Raw genomic sequence first — 23692 nt, forward strand, 5'->3', positions numbered from 1 at the left:
CTAATGAAAGTGGCGGGTTAAGCGAGAAAAATAGCAGGCGGGAATTATTACCTTCTACGATTCGAAAAGCCTCCATCTATCTGTATAAAACCCTCCCAAATAAACGCCGACTAATATCAGGAGACATTTATTGCATATTGCGAAGTGCAACAAAGTCGAGTGTCGAACTTGGTTGCAAATACAGGTCAGGGATCTTTACTACAAGCGACCCTTTGAAGCATGCTAATCGCTACACTCTTGCCGTAGATCGCACCACTTTGGGTAGAAGACTAGACGGCCTTTGACGTTCCGTGAACTTATTGCTCTCTTATGAGGAAACTATTGAATAATGACCTCTAGTCGACTAAGTGTTTTCGAGCGGAAGCGTTTCAGAGCAGAAGACACCGCTTTTGCTTTCTCAAAGCACTTTTGATGGTAATCATAACTCAAGACGGATCAAGTCTGACCTAGATTTACTAAAATCTGGAACACTCATGCTGCAAAAAGCTGGGGGCTGTGTGATAAGTACGGGCATAAGAAAATGCTCAATCAATTTCACTATAAACGATCCAGTAAATAATCCATGCTATTTTTCTCGTCTATTCACTAGGTTAAAGAACAAAAGAACGTTTTATTCTATTCCATCCCGTCAACTTACCAGTCCTGTTTGGTTTACCCTCTCACAAACGTAAGGTCTCTAGCAACCGCGGGGACAACGTAGCACTTCAACCTTGGTGTATTTCAAGCTTAAGCCATTTATGAATAATAGCAAGTAGCTCTTATTAATTATTGCGACCTGCAACAAATCATCCCTTGACCGAAGCTAGATCGACACTCATCCAACGGGTTGTCTTTGTCTGCCTCTCACGAGGTTGGTCTCTTAAGCGAGAAAAATAGGAGGCGGGCATTATAGAAACCCACTACTTGCAACAAATTTTTGAAAGGAACCTAATCCTGAACCTTTTCAACTTGATTGAATAAGAATGTATAACAGCTACAAGTTATTACATAAAGCGAAGTGCAACAAACCTGATACTTCGGGGTTGACGACAAGGGGAGGCTGGTATTAGCTGATGCATGCGTGAAAATTTGAGAGATATTCGACCAGCGAGTGGAACGGCACATACGTGGCGGAAGTAGGGTGGGAATAGCAATTTACTACTAAGCTTGGACAGCCAGGATGTAAAATACATCAGCATTTTCTTTGTATAATTCGTCATATTCTCGGCCATTAAGTATTATATTCTACACATCAATCGTTGCTCTCCCTTCCCATCATAGCCATGCCGTCAAATCAAATCGTTACCTGTCCACATAAGATATCAAAGTGCAATAAGTAAAATGGTATCATCGCTGAAGAATATGAGTCAAAACACCCCCCGCGATGCCCTCAGTCGGCTGAAACTGAGGACATAAGAAAGTCAACGCTGCAAAACTCACTTCCTTCAAAATGCATCTTCGAACGGGCAATCTATGCTCTCATGTCCTTCTCTTTCGCAAACGCCACACCATTTGTCCATGTTAATGACTCCACTCTCCTTTCCAGCGACGGGCCCAGATTCCATGGGGTTGGGGATGATGGCAATGGGGGTTGCATTCAAACTCGTATTTGAGGGCCTTTTCATCGGGGAAAGGGGAGCTGGTTTGTATTCCTCGTGAGGAGGATGCGGCGAGAGCTTGAGTCCCTCCTTCACAACGTCCTTCCCTGTCCGCTTCTGAGAAGAAACATCTCGGCCATTGTTTTTACCGTTAGCGTTGGAGCTGAACATATTCGTGCACGTCAAAATGTCGTGCCCTGAAGTCTCACATAGCTCACAAAAGCTCTCGGCAGCAGAGGAATATGTATCACTCTCAGGCATGGTCTCGAGAGTGTTTCCTCGGCGGTGAGTCTCAGGAGATCTAGGCATCTCGCGATGGCTCCAGCTAACAACAGTGGATTTCGAGTCTCGAGGAGAGGCATAGTCTTGAGTAACGGTGCCAGTACTGCCGATTGTCATGGCACTAGATCTTTGATTCGCCAGGTTGCTGGCGCTGCCTCGGCGGACCTTTTCCAGCTCACGCTCCAGCTCGTCCTCTCTGTTGGTCTTATTTTCAACAATGATCCGGAGCTCTTTGAGCTCACGCTCGAGCTTTTCACGGCCGAGTCTTTCTTCAATCGAGTCACCGTTGCTTACCCGCCGAGAGCTGCCATGCCGCTGTGTGGGTGTCTTCTGGAGCTCCGGGTTTGATGTATCTGGAACAGCGTCTCTGCTCAAGGAGTGAATGATAGCTTTCAATCCACGAATCTCATCATCTCGTTGCTCGACTTCCTTAGAGGTTGAACCAGATTCAATGCTCATTGGTGGCCCATTGATTGCTGCAGCTGCTTTCTCACGTTCTCGGCGAAGTTCAGATCGCGTACGCTCAACCTCACCTCGCAGAAACTCCACTTCACCCCGAGCTTCAGCCTCCCCTCTCCTCGCATCTTCCAAGCCCTCTTCCAATTCTTGAACCAGTTCCTCCAGCTGTTTCAGCTGCCTAGCAACACTATCGACATCCTCAGTACGATCTCGCAAATCGCGGACCTCCTGGAGCAGATCGTCAACACGTTTTTCGTATACTCGCTCGGTTTCAGTGCTAGCGAGCTCCAATGTATCGATCGTGCTTCTGAAATCGGCTCTGTGCGCGTCAAACTCGGCAGTCAGCATGGCAATCTTCTCGTTTTTCTCCCGAAGTATAGCTCTGAGCTGAGTTGCGTCCCTGTCCTCTAAACCACCCTTAGCATTGATTCGTCCTGGGCCATCGGCTTGTCCCATCAGTGATTGAACTTCGGCTAGGGCGCTTTCCATCTCTGCTAGACTTGATGCCTGTTCTCTAAGTTGCCTATCCCGTTCTTCTAACTGTGAGCGCAGCCTATCAACTTCATCGTCATTCATGCGGGACGGTGCTCGAGAAGCAGTTCGCGATGCCGGCCGTATCTTGGATGTATAGGAAGACATCGACCCGAGACTGGCGTTTGTAGTCGTGCGTGCAACACCAACCGGGGTGGTCTCATCGTCGCTTATGAGCATAGGAGTCTGGTTCATAGGAGTTTGTCCGAGCGCTGAGGCGCTTCGTGGGCCTACGCTTGACTTCATACCATTCCGTGGTGTGTAGCCTACTCTTTTGCTTGGATCCCCCGAGTCCTTGGTACCCCGTACGCTCTGTCCAAACTTGCCAGGAGCTGGGCTCGCATACCGAGGAGGAGCTTTTGAAGTTGGAGTCGTGATCGAAGGTCTCGACCCGATTTGAGGTCTTCGAAGGGGGGATTCCGGCCGTGGTAATGATGGGCGTGATTTCTTGAAGCCGGGACTAGGAGCTCGGCCAGGTCCCACAGATTTACTGAACTGTGGTAACGATGGTGTCGGTGGGGTGAAAGTCCTCGACCCCTGGGTACCAAGCTTGAAGCTGCTGCCAGCCGACGGAGTCGACGGCGTGAGTGGAAAGGAACCTTCGGATGTGCTACGCCGGGTCGCTCTACTGATTGGGAGGAAGATGCCAGCACCAGGTACTTCTGTTTGGAAATAAGATACCCTATGCGACTCGTCAGTATTGAAATGTAAACAGGCCGTCTGCTTGTCTCACCCTTCAACATCCCCATTGTTTTTGCCTCGACTTGCGAATTCGTCGCTCAGTTCCACGCCGGCAAACAACCCTTTTTTGCCCTGCACGCTTCCTATAAATCTAACGATGCCATACATGTTTCCCGGCACGTCGACTGTGTCACCAACATCTAGGTCCTCGCCATCGGCTCCGCGCGACGGAGTAAAAGGCGCCATAGTTTTCGACGATGTCTGCGAGTTCTCATCCAGCACTGTACTTAATCCGTATCCTCTGCTCTCATCTGGCACTGATGCCAGGCTGTAGGAGTTGAGCGCACCAAGCGATGACTTGCGGTTGAGAGACTGTCCTAGCGCGTTTGCTCGATGTCCGTTGACATTTACACGAAGATTTGGGCTTGACGCGGTATTTATATTGCTTCCGATCGAAGGTCGCGCAAGGGAACGTCGTGGTGTGAAAGTGGATGAAGACATTGGTGTCTCGTTTATTATCATTTGTTTTCTCGTCCAACCGCGACTGGCCGAGCTTGGTCCACCTGATAGCAACGGCGCTCAACGGCAGGAAAGACCTGGGATTTTGATGTTGTAATTACAAGCAGAGTTAACTTTTCGGAATCGCGGATTGATTTCGTCTGACTTTGAAAACCATGAGCACGTCTCAATAAGTGCCACCTTCAAACTCCCCTTGGAGAGTACGAAAAGAGGTGAGGCACGCAGCTCAATTCCCCACCAAAAGCCAACCCCCTTACCCTGCGTCGACGGAAGGAGGAAATCGACCAATCGGCATCCGAATCTAGAGACGCCATGGCAACGGGGAGGAGCATCTTTGTTTAGATTGATGTAAATTTAAGTGTGACTATCATCTTACACGCTTGGAGATAGAGAAATTTCATTGTTGGAGTAAATACGTTTGAAAGAATCGAGCTTCCTCGCATCGAGCTTTCTCGCATTGAGCCTGTTTATCCGACGGTGTTTGCTTCATCTGGCGATCCTACTGCGCATTACCATTTCTTGCTTGGACGCAAAAGTCTTTATTCTGGGACCTTGAACCAATTATGCTGTCTCAGGTGATAGTCGTCCTGAAAGATAAACTGAAGCCAGCAGGAAGAGACCGCTTCATTGCATTTGCCCAAATGTTTGGCGCTTGTGGGTGTAGCGCAGCATTGAATCTCTGGAAACAGTAGTCTTAAGCTCTTGTCTTCTAAAATTCAAGGACGTGTTTGTCTTAAATCCGGTAAAGAAATGCGTACTCATTGCTATGCAAGTAAGAGTCAAAGATAACATGTGAAGAAAGAGTGAGAGCAGAGCTTGAGCCTCTCGCTTTACTTCGCCCACTAGGATGTTTCAGGCTTAGCGTGACAGCTCGAAAAAAAATTATATATTCAAATTCGACCTCCAAACCTCGAATTTTTCTCTTCGTGCGGCTCTGGACTTCGACCCCTGTGTTACTCAAACATCCTAGCTATCCTTTGTGGTGCTATCCATGATGTAGTCAAATTTCTTTGAGTGTCAAGTCCAGAACAGATTAAACCCAATTGCAAGACGACCTTTCCGCCGAAGCTTCAGTGTCGCGTTCGCTGCCACGATTTGTCTTAACGGGCTCGTGGTTCTGCTGGATACGAGGTGTAGTGGGAGAGGTTGAACATACTATACTGTGGGAGAGAAGAATTAGAGAGTCACTTGAAGATCATCAAGCAGAGCGCGTGAGCATGCGCCATCGCAATATGTGGTTATTGTCTAGACTGGAGGAAGTTTTGGTGCAAGGGGATTAAGCTGGAACCGAGAGTAGAAATGTAATATGGATAATTGGTCTTCCAAAAACTCTGCATTTTCAAGTACCATGCTTTTGTAGAAATACCTAGAAGCTGGCGCTGGCTCTATTTTATTTGCTGGATTACACGTCTAAGACATAAAATAGCGCATCGCTAATATCATCTCATCATTCCTTGCATCATGCCCTCATCACTCGTATCTATTCTTTATATCCATACCTACTCTCCTTGCTCGTCGCCAATCTTTTCCAGTTTGCCCAATTCTCTCTTCTCTCCCGTTTCTCCAATCACTCTTAATCGATCAAGACGGCACCGCTCACCCTCTCCATCGCCATCCACGACGTAAAGTACTAAGCTCGTAACATTTTGGAACTTAACAAATCGAAGAGGGATAGTAGCGGTACCGGTGCTATCCCAATCACTCGAGGATATTTCAATGGTCTGAGTAGCTGGAACGTCATCGGCCTCGTCAAATCCTAGAATATGTGGTCGGTTGGTGTAGAGTTTGATTGTTTTTGGTCGCATAGGGACTTCGTCATCGTCATCATCAGCAGCAGCTGGCGGTAAAGAGGTGATCTAGATGAATAGTTAGTGAAATCGAATCGTAAAAAGACTGGTGACACTTACCTGCAACGTGTGTATCTTGAGTGTAGCTTGGAACGGAATGTACATCATAAGCTGCTCATCTGTATCGCTTTCTACCCAGTCTTTTGCCTGGTTTCCCGTCGCCTTTCCCTTTTGTAATCCAGACGGCTTGCTGTCATCGACCAATACTCTGACGCCTCCCATTTCTTTGTCGGAATTCAGTAGTTCTAGTCCTTTCACATCTACCTGATCAGATATATCACCATACCCCCTTGGCAAGCTTGCCGTACGCCACCCTGAGCTACTGGCTTCTCCAAATCCAGAAGATCCCCCATCTGCTTCCTCAGCGAGCTTCTTCACAACGTCCTTCATTTTCCCCAAGTCTGTCCCCTTGACCTCTTCCACTTTCTTCCCTCCATTGAAAATAATGAAGGTGGGCGGAGAGGTAACTGCGTGGTTTGCAGCGATTTCCTTTTGGGTCTCGACATTAACTTTGACGAAAGTGATGCGATTCGGGCGCGAAAAGTGACCGGAGAGCTGCTCATATATCGGGGCAATCTGTTTGCATGCTGCACTAGAGTTTGAGAAAACTGTTCAACAGTCAGGATTTATGTCGCCGCAGGACTCAAGCTTTGAGTCGTAGTGGGGTGCCAGACTGAGCGCGCCCAAAGGGAAAATACGCAGCAAACTTACAATTTGTGACCACAATCTTAGACGATTTGAGAAGTCCGGAGAACTGTCCAGGGGACGATATTTGAATTGTTTTCGACATTTTCCGTGCTGAGGTGCTGTCGCTGTTATTTTGATGGCTTGCTAGTACTTGTTCAAAATGGTAGAATAATGAGGGAACGGGATTTGCCGAGCGCGAGGCGTCAGTGAGGACGCGACTTGCAAGCTGCACGCGAGACTCTCAACTTCAACGTTCTCAGGGGCCTTCGGACAGGAGCCTTCCGCGCGAAGGACAAAATAAGTGGCAGTCGAACTAGAATAGTTCTTCGACTAAGTTGACGAATTATCGTAACTTAGTGGATTAATTTGGAACATTATGACTATTTCGTCAACTGTTTTAAGTAAACAAGACTTTTTAAAAGCGCTATTCGAGGTCGACTTGTTATTTGTTAGTCTAAGATTTACGGGTAGGTGACTCGTTTTGTCCTCCGGAGCCTTCCAAATTCACCTGTCAACATCCTTAAGCCCATCTCTCTCACAAGGACCGATGTTCATAATCTTAATCTGGGGGAAAGATACTAATGTCAACTCGAGCCACAGTGGAGGCCTTTTCGGGTTTGAAATAGACACACTACAATTTGACCTCCACCTGCTCTTTCGTCTTTCAAAACATGTACTTTCATCTTCGAAGCAGTCTATTGGGCCCAATTTCGGGCATTCCAATAAGTTGATGCCCAGCGGCTGCGGCTTCAAAACTATCTCGCTTGGTGCTTTTCAGAGTACGGGAGTTGAAGGCTGTCAGTTCATCTACTGTTACTGATAGTCCTAATGGCTTTCAATCAACTATGTCCGCAAGTGCTCCCTTGCTAAAACTCCATGGGAAACGGTTCGCAAGATTCAGATTTGCTAAGCTTCGCCCGTTGTGGTACACAAATTCATATGCAATGTCTTCGTTTTCGGAGTAAGGCGAGTCATTTTCGATGTATCAAGCGTGACAAAAAGGGTCTTGTTCACGTTGTTGCATACGATTCAATTCATTACTTATGTCTTCTACTCATTTGTGCTATGATTCATATATACAGGAGATTGTGGACACCAAAGCTAACCACAACTCTAGAATTCAAGATACAACCCTTCATATCCTTGGCTGGAAGACCTCATCGCCACTGTAAACCACAGGGTATTATATCCGTTATCCAAGTTTCGAAAAGCATCATTATTAAACAGGTAACGCCGATGATGACGCCATGAAGCTCAAAGATTGAGGTCAAGTTAATGACTTAGAGGAACTAGGGGACGTGTTAGGAGAGATCCATAGCGACGGAACTTGCAGGCGAACTTACGAGAGCAACACCACCAGCAACGATCATGCCGATAGCAGAAGCGCCCTTGACCGAACCACCATTGCTATATGTGATTGGGGAACCAGTCGCTGTTGGGGCCGAGACGACACCGGTAGATCCTACGGTGGAAGCGGCGTACCCTGTACCTGTTGGGGCAGCGACACCGTGGGTGCAGTCGCAGGCGGTAACAGTTGACGTGACTGAACTGTAGATCCTTGGATTTTTGTTAGAAAGATGAATACCAACTACGCAAAGTTCCCTTACTTGTTGGCCGAAGCGACGGATGCCATGACGGCGAGAACAGCGGCGACGTTGAATTGCATTTTGAAGGTGGTTTGGATATTGGATCAATTAGATTAAAATATTAAGTGGTGGTGAGAGGTTGGGTTGCTGTTGGAAGATGTGTGAAAGAGCGTAATCTGAAGTATCAAAAGAGTGTACTTGAAGTTGGATGGAGAGGAAACATCAGAGAGAGGAGCAAGTCATCACTTATATGTACACACACAGTTTGATTTTACCCGACTGTCTTTGATAACGACAGGCCTCGTCCAAACCTAGAAATTAGACATGTCCACACATCTGCTCATGGAGTACAAAAAAGCAGCAGCCCATCTCTTCCATTTCGGACGCCACCATGTACAACTTGACTTCGTTACTCTGCGCGCTGCTTTTTCAACATACCTGTCGCGTGCACCAGCGGAAATGATATCTTGATAGCCAACGTACCTGCATCGGGGATAGACCAATTATTTACGCCACTTCAATCTCCAGAAGCCCTACCGTATCTTTATATCCTGGGTAACGCAACCGCTCGGCAAAGATCACAATCGCAGGCGAAAATGGAGAAATCTGATCAAACCACGATCTACTGTTGCCGACAACAATCTCATCATAGCTGTTCTACAGACTAGTACAGGTCATTTCTTGCAAACTTCAAATTTCAGGTTCGTTTAACCCCAATCTTTGTAGATCACTGGTCGTGAAAACGCGTTTGTTTACCTCTTCAACTGCGAATGCACCTCTGATGTACCTGAAATTGGGTGCGAAGTTGATATCGTTACCATGCATGTTCCTTCCTGAAAGGGGGCTCGCTATCGCGCGTACCTGCAACCTACCCATGGAAGCATGTGTTAAAATCCTACCCTTGTCTTACCAATTTCAAAAAATGTGTACAAATTTTCTTGGCTTCCATTGATGCTGGCTTATCCAGATTACAAATCTTACATGTATTTTGCCCAGACAGGAGTTTGGCGACGGAAAATCCTACAGTACTTCGGGTACTTAGAACAAGTCATTGGAGCTCTCAGCGACCGCGAATCCTTCCAAACAACATGTTGAACCGAGCAGACAAGTGGACTTTCTCCGATTTGGAAGTTGCGAGAGCTTTTGTCAGTGACAGGATAAACGCAGAGGCCAAGCGGTTGTCGATCATCATGGCAAGATAATGATTACGATAAGGCCCGGAACAAGGGTCTAGGCTACCTTGTTCATTTCTGAAGTTCCCATAAAACCAAGAAGTACGACTATTTTCTGGCATGTGAGTGCTTGGGAAAAAATGGTAAACGGCAACTTGTAAAGTAAATATAAACTTGTGTTTTCTAAACCTGTGTCGTCAAAGTGTGTTTACCGAGACACTTTCTACCATGCCGCGAAGAGCTGCTAGCGATGGTCGCTCCGCTGGCGAAAGTTGAGTACACGCAGTGACAATGACTTGCAAAGGTTCAGGCACTGTCCAATCCACATACGCTGTAAGGGGCGAATTCGAATATACCATACACTTGATGCAATCACCAATGCAGTAAACATCAGATTCAAAGCTCCAACAATCATCATCCAATCCCTTGCTACCAATCTCAGGTGGGGACCGTTGTCCATATTTACTTTCAAGATCGCACAGAATAAGACGGGTGCCATCTGGAGAAAAAAGACAATTATCAAGACGAAGGTCGCGGTGGACAATCCCAAGCGAATGCAGACAAATCAAAGCGTCAATTAAATCAAGAATCCAGCTTTTGAAACTGGCAAGCGAAGAAACCCGAGGTATTGTCTGCTGGGCAGTCCAAAGCTTCTGAAAAACCAACTCTCCAGTGTCAGTCCTGCCTAAAAGTCGAGTCAAATGTGGTGACTTTGGAATTCCTGGCACTGATCCACCCTGGCATTTGAGTAGATTGAAGATCTCGCTCCGGTATCTACACTTCTTGACAAAGTGTTTAAGTTGATCGTTATCTAAGATTGGCAGTTGCTCAAGAAAATCATTGAGATTCTCAAAATCATCCTTAATAGGCAAAGGAGGCTTTAGCGGGTGGTCGAGTTGGTTGATCACATTGCCATCGATCTCGAAGTGTCCAGCGATTGCAGGCACGTTCTGTTTCAGTTGAAGAATATTGCCGGAGAGCGTGCCCGGAACGTTATATAGACGAACACATTGCTCTTTCTTAGAACCATCGGCTTTGATGCAATCCTCGTACCACAAGATCATGTATGGCTTGTCGCCGCGCTCGACATGTATATCGATGACAGATTTGCCAACAGGTGGGAATAGGTTGGAGGATTGGCGTGTAACAGCCCACTCATTGCGAAGGCGTAGAACTTTCTGGCTGAAAGAATCGTCCATATCACATAATATCGATTGTCCGTAGTAGAATTCGTCATGAGGAATTTAAATAGAGGAGTGAGTAGTAGAACAAACCAAGGTAAACGTGTAGAGTAGGTTTTGTATGTATGGTAAGTACTGCTTGTTTTCAATAGTTCAGATACTCCAGGTTACGAATGCATACGGCTTCCACCAAAATTTGCTGACCGCTTCGATTTAACCTTGCGTGCCGAAGCCACAGCTAGAACTCTACTACAACTTGAAATTATTGCATAGGTGGGGGAAGCAGTACAAGTCACCATGCCAGGAGGTAAGGGCAGCCGCTTGGATGGAAGTTTTGATAGAAGAACCACAAGCTGAGAGCATAATGACGATATTACGCTAGCGGGTGAAAGAACTTCGCTCGACGATTGGCGTGCGGTCGATGTTATTGGGCCCAAGAGCGTCGACGTTCACGACGCATAGGCCAAACAGCTAGTGGTCCACCCTAAACCCAATTCCAAGCAAATATGAAAGATCCTCATCATGGTATGTTTGGTCAATCATTGAAACCCTCTCCATAGGGAAAAGGAGAACGCTTCACCCATAATCGACTAATTTCCTCTCCGTTTCTGCTGACGAACCGGTTGTCATGGAGCCTCACATCGTTCACAAGGAACGACGGGCTTCTCGAACTGATTGCTTTGAGCGAACGTGATTTTTTGCGTTGTAAGAAATAAATTTCTTTGTTGAAGGGAGAAGAAGATCTGGAGTCGCGAATTCTGAAGACATAGAAATTTTTCGCGAACTAGCGTTGTTGCCTGAGGTCTTTTATATATCCAGGCACAAAGTACTCGGTTATGTGCACCAACTTTCCACCTTACTGCTTTAGTAATTGTTCAGAGACGTGTTATGAGCTTTTATTTTATCTCTTATATTTCAATATTGGTTATTTGCAGATGACATGTGCCTAAATACCAGTTTCGGTGTTGCTTCACACAAGAGAAGACGAGGTGCTACTTCCAGAACTCTATACCTAAGTATGCATACTCAATGGCAGAGAGCTATTATGCGGCTCAAGAAGTCCAGCTGGTAATTATCTCACGCTCTGGACAAACCTTCATTCTGTTGTGAGAGATATATCCTCTAGCTAGATGATACGCACGAAAAACAACAGCAAGAGTTTCTTCATCTCTGGGTGTTTGAGAACATGTGACATTTTTGGCATACAGAAACCTCATATATTGTAAAACTGTGATAGCCTCATAAAAATGTTTGAGATAAGACTACTACGATTCAGCTGTTTCCTTTCCCAAACAATTTGAATGGTATTTGACTCAAGATGATGCCGGTTTTCGCTGTCGGGCCGGTATTGCGCTATCGTGCTGCCCCGCGGTGCTACCCCACCAAAATTATTTTAACTTCATCATCGTCAACTTTTTGAGCACCGACAAGGCTTTCGTCATTCAAAAACAAGTAGTCGAATGAACCAAGATGGCAACAACTCGGAAGACAGGTATGATGTTGAATCTCCAACTTGCGTTTAGCCAGGCTAATTGGCAATTCTATAGCGATCATCTCGGTCTACGACAAGACTGGTTTGCTTGATCTTGCTAAGGGCTTGATCAAACAAGATGTCCGTCTATTGGCTTCGGGGGGAACAGCAAAGATGATTAGAGAGTCTGGATTTGCAGTCGAGTAGGAAGCCCCATATATCCATACAATTCCCGCTTCTTTTAGTGGTGTTTCCTTGTTATGTGTGACGCTAATTCCCCCGCATAGAGACGTCTCTGCAATTACCCACGCTCCTGAGATGCTGGCTGGCAGAGTCAAGACTCTTCACCCAGCCGTGCACGCTGGTATCCTCGCACGCGATCTCGCCTCGGACGAGAAGGACCTTGCGGAACAGAATATCAACAAGGTAGACTATGTCATTTGCAACCTCTATCCATTCAAAGATACCATCGCGAAGATCAATGTTACCATTGCCGAAGCGGTCGAAGAAATCGATGTTGGAGGAGTCACCTTGATCAGAGCTGCCGCAAAGAACCACACTCGAGTGACGATATTGAGCGATCCTGCCGACTACTCTGGGTTCTTGGAAGAATTGGAGAAAGGAGAGGTTTCAGAACGCAGCAGGAATCTTTATGCTTTGAAAGCTTTCCAACATACTGCAGACTACGATGCATCGATCTCGGACTTTTTCCGCAAGCAATATGCAAGTGACGGCTCTCAGCAATTAGCACTTCGATATGGTGCAAACCCACACCAAAAGCCGGCTGCAGCTTTCGTCAAGACGGGTCCTCTGCCATTTAAGGTCCTTGGAGGTAGTCCTGGATACATCAATCTATTGGATGCTCTCAACGCATGGTTTCTTGTCAAAGAGTTGAAGACAGCTCTGGGACATCCCGCGGCGGCCAGTAAGTGTTTCTTTTGCATTTCTATTGACGCGAGAATTCACGAGACACCAAGATGATATCAAGTATCTTGCCTGGGTGATGTCATGCTCTCTCTAGCACCCATTTTACTTCGCAATGGCGCGCTTTGAGAGTTGCAGAATCATTAAAGCTTATATTTACCTTTGTTTTTAAATGATTCTTACATACTAGCTAACATCACCACAGGCTTTAAGCACGTTTCCCCGGCCGGAGCCGCAATTGGAGTACCACTGAGCGCCGATGAACGCAAAGTCTGTATGGTAGATGATATCGAGGGTCTGGAGAATTCTCAATTGGCGCAAGCATATGCTCGAGCAAGAGGTGCCGATCGCATGAGCAGTTTTGGTGATATGATTGCTCTTAGTGACATTGTCGATGTCCCAACAGCAAAAATCATCTCGAGAGAGGTTTCGGACGGTGTCATTGCAGCTGGTTTTGAAGCAGCAGCTCTAGAAATTCTCAAGAAGAAGAAGGGTGGCAAATACCTTGTCCTTCAGATGGACCCCGAGTAAGAGTTACTTTCATGTTCCCCTCTGAGGCCTTTAGGCACTAAACCACTTGACTCGACCCCAAATTTGTTTTGGCAGAGACTGATCGCCTACAGATACCAACCACCTGCGCAAGAGTCGAGAATAGTCGGCGGTATCACTCTGACCCAAGGCAGAAATGACGTACAAATCTCGCCCAAGTCCTTCACGTCTATAATCACACCCAAGGATTCAGCTCCTCTGTCTGATGCCGCTCTTCGTGATTTAACAGTTGCTACTATTGCACTGAAGTATACGCAGAGCAACTCTGTCTGTTATGCACTTAACGGCCAAGTAATTGGTCTTGGTGCTGGACAGCAATCTAGGATTCACTGCACTAGACTTGCTGGCGACAAAGCAGACAACTGGTGGCTTCGATTTAGCCCTCGTGTTTTGGATATCAAGTGGAAGAAGGGTATTAAGCGAGCGGATAAGAGCAATGCTATTGATCTCCTGGTTAGCGGCGAGCTTCCAAAGAAGGGACCACAAAGGGAAGAATATGAAGCTTTCTTTGAAGAGGTCCCTGTTCCATTCTCTGAGGAAGACAGAGAGGAGTGGCTTAACAAGTTGAGTGAGGTTGCTGTATCAAGTGACGCTTTCGTAAGTCTCAGTAATTCTCTCGTTGTGGAATTATATCTAATAATCTGGCCAGTTCCCATTCACAGACAATGTCTACAGAGCAGCCCGATCAGGAGTTAAGTACATTGCTGCCCCAACCGGTAGTCAAAATGATTCGGCTGTTTTCGAGACCGCTCAGACGCTTGGTATTACCTTTATCGAGCAAAGCATTCGTCTGTTCCATCATTAGATGGCGGCGTCACAAGGAGACGTCGGAGGATTTACCCCGTTACTGGATAGATGTAGGAATGGAACAAAAGTCAAAATGGTGTGACCAGATGAGATTTAGATACCCGAGATATTACCAGTTTTGGGAAGATCAATAAAAGACCTTACATGTGAATCAATTGGGTGTCTAGCCAGCAGTGATTGCCTAGTCTCAACTTTGTGAAGCTGATGAATTGATATAGGTACTGACCAAGATTTTGAAAATTACGGCATTCTTCCTCAATACAGATTTGATAGAGTACCAGGATTTGCCGAGGGAAGGCATTAGAAAACTAATTACATCTGAACATTCAAACCTTACCATATGCCATCTCTCACGAGCAATTAGGGAATGTTAGACTCGGAAATGTACTGCTTAGGTACGAGAATATCTTAAGACAGTCCCACTATGAAAGATACCCAAGTCTGTGGTGAGGTTATGTCGTCAAAATTCGAACATGTAAAATCCGTGTCAAGTGATCCCGCTACATCATGTCTTGCGGTACGTGTTGAAGAAAAAACAATTTAAGCGTATCAAAAGAAGCCATGTGAATCTCGGAATTATATTAAAAATCAGACGACTTCGATGGACTAAGTTTGAGGTGTTTTGCTCCTTGGAAGAGGAAGTGGTGGGTTTCGTATTATTGTACGGGTACTGCTTGCTATAGAATGGTTGTTTTTTACTGTATTGACTGGCTGTAGTAGCTTAGTGAGGGTGATTACTCGTTGGTTGCTGTGAAGTGATTTTGGCTGTAGCCGATATGTAATGACTTTGGTTTTATTTCTCATCGAGATGACCGAATAACTCGGCTCACCCCTGATTGACTATCATGTCTTATGATTTAGGGTTCACACTCAATGTAGGTATAAATCGACGTGCAGCAGTACTTGATAGGGTTTGTTCTCAACTAACGAACCAGTTCGAAGGTTCTTACGAGATGTGTCAACATTGCTATGAAGCGCAATGATGGATGACAATGTATCATTACGGACTTTAACATGTGTTGGTAGAAGTAAGGGCGCCTGATACATAATGACAGTATTAACTTCCTGTAGTGCAGATGGGATCGAGTGAGCATTTACGGTCTGGCTTCCAAGTCTATCATAGGGAGACGCCCAGACGCGTACCTTATACCTGCTAACTTCAGACCACAGCCCCACAATGAACCCATTTTTCTCGTCAGAAAAGTCCTTTTGGTAGAATAGGAAGCTTCTACTTTTATAACGTTGAAAGGAGGGGAGCTTTGTTATTTTTAAGTACAATGGCCTGACCGGAAATAGTATCCAAATAAAGGCTTATGGTATGTAGGTTTGCACTTAATCCACAGAGCTCTCTTTCAACCATAGGAGCTATCTTTGCCTCTCTCTTCCAAGTAGATAGCCTTTAGGTAAGAGAGTTAACTTAAGCACCGAGGACTTATTTGCTGAGCATAACCCTTAAAGCTTGAACCAAAATCTCAGCAACACCCAAAGCCCCAAATAGCTTGCGGAGGAGTTTTAGCTTGCGTGCTGAGATACAGTGAACAGTGTGATAGCTAGTGGGTCCCTTTCTTCTAGTAGTCCGAATATTCTGTGAAGTGAGTATAAAGAGAGATCCGTCACCAACTCATCTCTTGTTAGCAGTGAGATCCCCAATCCTTGCCAGATCATTTGACCTGCATAACCAGTTCCAAGTTCCAACACGCAATTCACTCAGCATTAAAACAAACACTTACCAAAATACCTATTCGGTATAGCAATGGCACACGTAGATCCCAAGAATACTTCGCTAATTTCACATCATCACGTATGAGGCTCTCCATCACACCAAAGCGACCTCGCTTCCGGCTACCCTCTCAATATCTGCACCACCAAGGATGCTGATCTAAATCAGCCGAAGGGGGTGAGAATCCTATTTGCGGAGAACGTCTGAACCGAGCCGGAGGTGTAGAAAACTTGGGTCCGCACGGAATGGATGTAAATAGCCAGATGTGCCTGCATATCTTTGGTATGAATGGACTGGTTCAAGGTAGGGATGATGATGATGAGTTGGTAAAATGGTGTGGTTGCTCGGTCGGAAATAGTTTACTTTCGGCTTGAGACGGTGTTTGCTGATGGAGTAACGGCGGATTGCCTGCCGGGTAGGGAGGTTCGTCAACGGGATGGGTTGGAGAAAGTAGTTCGTGCCGAAGACGGTCGCTGGTCAGATTTATGTCGAGTTCCTATCGTCTCACCTCATATACATTATACGTATGAAGCTTTAGTCGTACTAAGGAGGGAAAGCCGTTGAAGTGTTGTATCACATTTGGCATCTATACATCTGTGCTCGACACATGTACGACAGCTCTCGATAATCTCCATAGGGCGTCACTATCTTCAAAGATCTCCACGATAACGATCTCGTCTATGATATCTCGGATGCTCCTCTTCCCCAGGAAAACACATGTCAGGTGTATCCGTCAAAATCGTACGTCTAATCCGAAGTAGGATGTTTCCATCGATCCGCGTAAGACCTTTAAATAGAGTCAAGCGAGGCCAATCAATTATTTTCGAATACCTCTTTTCATCCAGTGAGCAGCGAGCCAGTCAGCGCTAATCCCGCAAGAGGCATTTTCTCGAGCGCATTACTAATTTTGTCGCTGCAGTCAGGGTAGCATTCAGTATCGCCATTATTGACGAGGTTACTTTTCTTGGGTGCTGCGAGGCGACGACTTTCTCATCACATGCGCGAAAATAACTCTCGCCATAGTTTGTTCATCTTGGGTAGGTGAAGATAATCTCAGCGTCTTCGGAAATGATTCCAACCCAAAAGTGCAATTATCGATTGACGTTTCTGACCATGGTCGGATCATCTGAACGGCGGTTTCGTTTCGCGCTGCGGTGGAAGAGTCGTTCATTGGCATCTGGGAAGTTCCTGGAGGGCGAGGGCGAGGTCGAGGTCGAGATTCGTCGTGGACGAGGTGGGTCGTGGGCGTGGACACTCGCTACTTACCCGCTGGGCAAAAGGGCATCGGGGACTTTGACAGTTGAAGGCGCCCAGGACTGGCCAGAGTGTTGCGGCGCCAAGCGGGGAGAGCCACTTTGGGGCCACTTAGAGCCAGGGGAAGGATGCGGGATCGCTGAGGGCATCAGGCACAGGGCACGCCATCATTCGCCAGCGGGGGAGACAGCCCACCGCACCATGGCCAATGACTTGCCGCAGCCAGACACTGAGGTCGATGCACCAAATGCAGGGTTCTCTCGATTGAGTGGGAGCGACTGGGAGATCAATAGAAGAGGAAGATCATGGGAAAAAGCAGCACCGAGTGGTGCTAAGTCTGCTGGTGAGTCTACGAGTCTGGATGTCTTGTTTGCTTGTGAAGGAGAAGCTTCGAGGGTTGTGGATGAACTGGCGCAAACGATGCGACAGCAACATCTATCAAGAGCACGTGGATGCTAGCTCATTCGTAGCCGACTTCATCTATCCCATCACCTCCTTTCATTCTTTCAAACCTCCGTCAAACCATTTCACACATACATCATACTTCTTACTTCCGCAAAGTCTCACAGTCCAGCGTTTATTTCTGTCCGACATCCGAGTCTTTGTTCCTCGTCATGACCTCGTGTATGTCTCGTCGCCCGCCGCTTTGCTTGCCGACAAAGGTTGAAAGAGGTTGGCGGCGGTAAGCACACGGTATGCAAGCAATCACCATCACCAACCAAACCGTTTTCCACCCCTACATCTGAGATGGGACACATGGGTCGCCAGATCCCACAGCCAATGATGCGCCGCAGCTGGCTGGCGACTGCATAACCTGCAATAAACATGGAAGCGCTGGCTGACCTCCCACTCTCCCACCCCGCTCTCCACCAATGCCGTGAGCAGTGAGCACACCACATTGGCGCCGCGAGTGAGTCGCTCGCTGGCAAAAGAGTCCAGCCGGCTCTTTGTGAGCGGTCCCTGGATGAAGAGGTGTTGCTTCGAGAAGCTTGGATTGTTCTCATTGTAAACCAGTTCTCGTGGCAATTCTAAAACTATCGTCGAGCTCTTTGTCCAAACTTATCGTCAATTTACCGCAGCAGTACTGAGCTATTCATCCGCTTTGCGATCCTCAGTTGGCACCGCGCTCCGCCTCGTTGGTACACTCTCGTCGAGTTTTCTGGCCTCACAAACTCCTCTCTCACCAGTCGCACAAGTCCCGACCATCCAGAGAACTTGGTGTGCTGCATGCCCTTGCAGACCCGGCTCGAAGGCGTCTATTTTCGACTCCGGTGCTGCTCTTCGTCTCGACTCATTGGGTGGCCTATCAAGAACTCTGGCTTAAGTGGTCGTACTCTTCCAGACAACCCGCACTTTCAACCCAACCTTCTTCCACAACCTAGAAACTAGTTCTCACTCTGAATCGATCCCCTGGTCAGTACCACGCCATTCATCTGCTTGATCTTCCCGAGTCTCTTCTTCTTTCGAAGTAGCCTCATGTCTGCTGGTCTCAAATTAGACCGTCACATCTCTGCGCGCGCGTCTACACAAAAGCCTGTGTGCCCCCGCCAGTACATCACACTTCTCTTTCCTCTTTCGATAGCTGGTCTCTATCTGTAATTCTTTATCTGTCAACGTCTGTACCTCTTGGCTATTGAGCTTCGTCGTTGTTCTTGATCTCCATCTTTGTACGCACCGCTCTTAGTTCTTGCTCGTTGCATACGTCGATAGACATCCTTTCATATACACAAACATGTCGAGTGAGTACGGTGTTCTAATCAAGATTACAGGAAGCTGACAAGTTCAGCCATCACACAGAAGAGAAGGCCACCGCCATTGATCAGGACGCAAACCTCGGCGAGCGCCTCATCTGATTCTTCCGCCGATTCTCTCAAAGTCCCAGGTCCACGGACACCACGCTTTGCTGAGGCAACGGCCGTGTACTCTCCAATAGACCCTCCAGATCGATCACCATTTGCCGATCCACCAGAGCCAGCCGTTAAATTACAAACAGTCATGGCTCAGTCACAGCCCTCAGATATCGGCTTCGGCTACATCTCACAGAACGATGCCTCACGGCACGACCAAGGGATTCCAGTCGAGATTCCACAAACACCAGGATCACCATTAAAGAGTGCTATGAGGATACCGGGGACACCAGCGAGGAAATTCGACAACCCGCTGAGTCCGACGTTCCGAGAAGAGCAGATCTTGGAGAAGCATGAGGATATGACGGATAAGGAACAAGCGAAGGACTTGGTATGTGCCCTCAGGGAAAGTGATGAAGTGTAGACGTGCTAACAATTGCACAGACGGTAAAGACAAGAGTACGCATGGCAAAGTTCATTCTCAGAGGTGTCAGCTTCAGCTGTAGTTTGATCGTTCTCGCCATGATCTCGATGACATTCTCCATCTTCAGAGCCACCCGAGCGTTACCTCCACGAAACAATCTTCCACCTTGGGCAGCCGGAACTAAGCAATGGCCTCAAATTCTCGTTCTTTCCGTCGCTTGTGTTTCGTTAACGCTTTGTCTCGTGATCTTCTGGAACTACTGGAAAGGAGGCCATAAGCGAGCGGAGAAGGTCGCAGTTTATTACACTCTCTTCGCTGTGGCATTCTTCATTTTCAGCGTCGTGATGTGGGGAATTGCAGCTGGTATCTTGCAAGGCTCGAAGAACAACAGCAACAATAAAGATATCTGGGGCTGGTCATGTGTCGATAACAAGAGACGTCAACTATTCCAAGAGAAGGTTGATTACGGACTTGTTTGCAGAATGCAGGTATGTGACGACTTCTCCTATCCAAAATCCTACTTAACATTAACATTTGATAGTCCTGGTCGCTTGTTTGCTGCATCATCGAAATCGTCCTCGAGCTTATCTCCATCATCCTCTACGCTGTTGTCTTCTACAGATATTACAGCAAGCAACGTCTACGCAAGTCTATGGACGTTCGTGACCGCGCTCGATCCGATCTTTACCTTGCCCAACTTCGCTCTCAATCCGCACCAAACACTCCAGGCTTCGGTCCTCTCTCTCCATCATACTCGACTCACATTAAATCTCCACGCTTCCCACCATCCACCTACGCACGATCCAGCGATGCCGAAGAGGGATTCGCAGGTGCTCGCTTCGTAGAGGCTAAACCAGCGGGATATCAATCAGAGAAGAAGCCATTTACCCTACAAGCTCCACCAATCAAGGTCCACAGTGCCACACCCAAGACTCCTCAAGGCGGCTTTTCATCTCTTCCACCACGCGCAATCTCCCCACCACAAGAGCGAATCGTCGAGCACGTTGCAGCTGCACCGGGAGAACAGACTTATGCTTCCGTTCCGATCCCAGGCGCTTACGCTTCACCATTACCCACCAAAACCACATTTGGTGATGTAGGCACCGCGATGACCAGCGACAGCCGAATCGAGAGTCCGCCATCAAGTCCAAGGGGCTGGGAACGTCGATGAAGTGATCAGGGTGATGAGCATAATGGGGGAGTTGTAAAAATGGGTCGAATATAATTTTCTTTTGTAAACTTTTTCTTCGTCTTATACACCATTTTGGGATTTTGCGATTGGAGTTGGGGATATTTGATTTTTGGGAGATACCAGTCACTCGTTGATTGAATTGGATTTTTGTTAATATGAAGTCTGAGAAAGATTTGTCTATATAGTTTGGTTACTAGCCAAAAGAAAATCCAATTTTACCAAAACTCTTTTCTACTATGATATGTGATATTCTGCAATCCTTTTCCTTGAACATTTGAACTGTCTTCAGAATCACCTGGTATCAAAATTTCCACTCATCTAATTCTACAACCACATACCATTTTACGCAACGTCAAACAGACAACACCATCCACAAGCGCCGACCACCCCACCTCGCCTCTTCCATCCTACCAGATAAGCTTTTCGGTTCCTCGCTCATCCATCCTTTCACTATCGATACCACCCACATCTTGATCAAGATTTCAATACTTACGCCGCATCTTTAACCGCCTCCTCATCCACTATCTTGTAATCTGACGTCAACTCTCATCCACCTCCCCCGTCTGAGGGTTATGAGATTATTGGATCCTAACCGCCCCGCCCTCTAACTATGATTCATTGATTCGAGGGAGACGGTCTGAAACGGGTCACTAGCTGACTGGCCTGTTTGTGGGTTGTGGTTGTGTTACTGGTTGGGGATGTAGGTGAGTGTTTTTGGTAGCGGGTCGGTTATCGGGCTAGAGGTTTGGGATCTAGGACTCCGGAGGGGGCAGATGCCGAGTGGTTTTGGGGTGGGAGAAGGAAGGTGGCTGGCTTTGGTGGGTTGGTTTGGGTTGTGGGAATAAAGTGTATTGGGATGGGGGCGGAGGATGGAGCGAGGTTTGGGAGGTGTGGGGTGTAGGTAGTGTAGTACGAAAGCTAGGAATTTTTAGGTAGAACAGCTGTTTAAGAACTTGAGTTGATGAGAGTTTCGTACTTCTTGAATATGGCAGGGAGGGTTATAAATTTTGAGGTAAATGAGTCAAGCATCCGTAGATCTGAAAAGTAGGCAAGGTAAGTAAGTATATCTTCCACCACATTTGACATTAAAGTCCACTTTTGCGTGACTATGTAGTGATAGTATAGAAGTTTTGGGGTACTGTAGCTGATGGTTAGAGGTTATAAACACGTAAATGGCATATGATTAGTTAAATGCTCCAGCATCTTATGTTCAGTTCGACATAAATAGAACTCTTTCAATTGTCCAGTGTAGCTCTCAAGCTCTACTTGATGTATGTTCGTCCCTCAGCCTTCAATGCCAACAAGCAGTATGGAATGGTAGAAGCCGGGATATCAGACCCCTAGTAGAATCGTTTGGATTGACCGGGTGAGTGAAATAGATTCCAGTCTCTTTTTTGGACTCACACACGCCTTAGCAGTGTAAATTCAGCGTGAGTTGAGTATCTGATGGACTTCTACATACCTCGAGGCAATAGAAAGCTTAGATGTATTGGAAAGCCCCTCTGTGACCTCTGTTTACATCTAAGTAACGTCTGACCGGGAGTCAAAGCTCCCACCAAGCCGACGACTTGGCCTACCTCTAAGATGAATGTGTCGTAGTAGGTCTTGTGTTCATCATGGGCATAGTTCTGTCGTTAACCAAGTGTCAGAACACTCGAGATACATGAAACTCAACAGCATAAATGAACACAAAGTGTAACCTCGACGACATAAACTAGGTTTTGTTTTCAGTAGGGCAGAGACATTTCTGCATATCCCATCAGATCACTCATATTTTGCAGCGAGTTCGTCGAATGAGAAGAACGCCATCCAATTTCCTTTTGGGTAATGTACTGTTAGGCAAGAGCCACGAGCTTCCATCCGCAGCTATCCGACCCATCCTGATATACACAAGCACCACCCTCAATCGTGCAACCCGAGCCCTCATGTCGCCGTCATTCCCGTCCCAAAATCACCTTCCACGTCACCAAATTTATTTCCCAACCACATCCCTCGTGCCCTGTTTCGCCTGCTCAACCACCTGCTCAACCTTGCCCTTAACACCCTCAACACCGCTCTCCGCCATCTTCTTCATCTCCAGCTCCCTCCCACCCCATTGATTATACTGCATCCAGCGGTATCCCTGGGTCAGTTGCGCGCCCTCGTTGACGAAGTGGCAGGCGAAGAGGAGGTAGTTTTTGGGCGAGACGGCGAGGGCGTAGCGCATGAAGGTTGCGGAGTAGATTGTGAGGGCGCCGGTCATTTTACCGGAGATGCTGGGTGTGTGTTAAACAGAGGAAGATTGAGTTGAGGGGTCAGGGAAGGGAGGAGAGAGAAGGAGAGGTATAATGGGGGACGTACAGGTCTGGAGATTTTTGTGTGTCCATTACTGCCGCAATTGGGATGCCAAAGTTTGAGACTGGACCCCAGAAATCTGCCAAAATACCCTGTTAGCTTCTTCATATTCTCGGATTCCTATCTTAATTCCCTGAGTGTCCCAAATGTGAACGAGCTTCCGAACCCCGAAGTTGGCGCAAGTCGGACGGAGAGAAGAGCACATACGCGTTGAGCAGATATAGTTTGCCATTGGATTCGAGCGAATCTTGGCATTGAGGGCCGATACAAAGGACGCCATTATTGCGGTATTAGAAGTAGAGAATCGGCAAGTTGAGCGTGAGTGTAAAGGTGGTGGTGGTTTTGATGGGAGATCAACTTTCTTGATTGAGCTCCGGTCCATTCCCGATATCCCCGACATGCATATTAGTCACGTGAGCAATTTCCTAAACCAAACTACGAACAGGAAACAAACAGTCTATGTAATTTCCCAATGAAACATGGTACAATATGGTCAATTAGATCTGGTCTATCATCTTGGAGACACGCAAACTTTCATTTCTTTTTGTTCAGCCCTAGTGCCTATGATACAATTTATCATGATCGGATTTTTGATATGAAGTGCCAAACTCCCCTCAACGCCGTAGTCGTGCTTCAAATTCTCTCCAT

General features: G+C 46.9%; 8 protein-coding genes across 8 annotated transcripts; 3 read left to right on the top strand and 5 right to left on the bottom strand.

Moving 5' to 3' along the window:
* Nucleotides 1–1424: 1424 nt before the first annotated feature.
* On the bottom strand, nucleotides 1425–4031 carry GLAREA_00390 (Cap-Gly; the record flags this gene model as incomplete). Its single annotated transcript, XM_008085148.1, has 2 exons — nucleotides 1425–3531; nucleotides 3583–4031. The coding sequence occupies 2 exons, from the start codon at nucleotides 4029–4031 to the stop codon at nucleotides 1425–1427; spliced, it is 2556 nt and encodes an 851-aa protein (XP_008083339.1).
* Nucleotides 4032–5548: 1517 nt separating this feature from the next.
* Nucleotides 5549–6686, bottom strand: GLAREA_00391 (Galactose-binding protein; the record flags this gene model as incomplete). Its single annotated transcript, XM_008085149.1, has 3 exons — nucleotides 5549–5905; nucleotides 5957–6504; nucleotides 6608–6686. 3 exons carry the CDS (start codon nucleotides 6684–6686, stop codon nucleotides 5549–5551), a joined length of 984 nt encoding a protein of 327 aa, XP_008083340.1.
* A 1177-nt stretch (nucleotides 6687–7863) lies between these two features.
* GLAREA_00392 (uncharacterized protein) lies at nucleotides 7864–8249 on the bottom strand (the record flags this gene model as incomplete). The annotated part of the gene is made up of 3 exons (XM_008085150.1): nucleotides 7864–7872; nucleotides 7927–8140; nucleotides 8191–8249. 3 exons carry the CDS (start codon nucleotides 8247–8249, stop codon nucleotides 7864–7866), a joined length of 282 nt encoding a protein of 93 aa, XP_008083341.1.
* A 1289-nt stretch (nucleotides 8250–9538) lies between these two features.
* On the bottom strand, nucleotides 9539–10540 carry GLAREA_00393 (Protein kinase-like (PK-like); the record flags this gene model as incomplete). Its single annotated transcript, XM_008085151.1, has 1 exon — nucleotides 9539–10540. The coding sequence occupies one exon, from the start codon at nucleotides 10538–10540 to the stop codon at nucleotides 9539–9541; it is 1002 nt and encodes a 333-aa protein (XP_008083342.1).
* Nucleotides 10541–11992: 1452 nt separating this feature from the next.
* GLAREA_00394 (Cytidine deaminase-like protein) lies at nucleotides 11993–14271 on the top strand (the record flags this gene model as incomplete). The annotated part of the gene is made up of 6 exons (XM_008085152.1): nucleotides 11993–12014; nucleotides 12070–12196; nucleotides 12281–12918; nucleotides 13123–13444; nucleotides 13541–14063; nucleotides 14116–14271. The coding sequence occupies 6 exons, from the start codon at nucleotides 11993–11995 to the stop codon at nucleotides 14269–14271; spliced, it is 1788 nt and encodes a 595-aa protein (XP_008083343.1).
* Nucleotides 14272–17106: 2835 nt separating this feature from the next.
* Nucleotides 17107–17706, top strand: GLAREA_00395 (uncharacterized protein; the record flags this gene model as incomplete). The annotated part of the gene is made up of 1 exon (XM_008085153.1): nucleotides 17107–17706. One exon carries the CDS (start codon nucleotides 17107–17109, stop codon nucleotides 17704–17706), a length of 600 nt encoding a protein of 199 aa, XP_008083344.1.
* Nucleotides 17707–18979: 1273 nt separating this feature from the next.
* Nucleotides 18980–20689, top strand: GLAREA_00396 (uncharacterized protein; the record flags this gene model as incomplete). Its single annotated transcript, XM_008085154.1, has 4 exons — nucleotides 18980–18986; nucleotides 19034–19485; nucleotides 19539–20006; nucleotides 20060–20689. 4 exons carry the CDS (start codon nucleotides 18980–18982, stop codon nucleotides 20687–20689), a joined length of 1557 nt encoding a protein of 518 aa, XP_008083345.1.
* A 1993-nt stretch (nucleotides 20690–22682) lies between these two features.
* GLAREA_00397 (uncharacterized protein) lies at nucleotides 22683–23324 on the bottom strand (the record flags this gene model as incomplete). The annotated part of the gene is made up of 3 exons (XM_008085155.1): nucleotides 22683–22965; nucleotides 23051–23123; nucleotides 23252–23324. 3 exons carry the CDS (start codon nucleotides 23322–23324, stop codon nucleotides 22683–22685), a joined length of 429 nt encoding a protein of 142 aa, XP_008083346.1.
* Nucleotides 23325–23692: the final 368 nt, after the last annotated feature.

Source organism: Glarea lozoyensis, assembly GCF_000409485.1.
Source record: "Glarea lozoyensis ATCC 20868 chromosome Unknown GLAREA3, whole genome shotgun sequence".
In the NCBI taxonomy this organism is placed as follows: domain Eukaryota; kingdom Fungi; phylum Ascomycota; class Leotiomycetes; order Helotiales; family Helotiaceae; genus Glarea; species Glarea lozoyensis.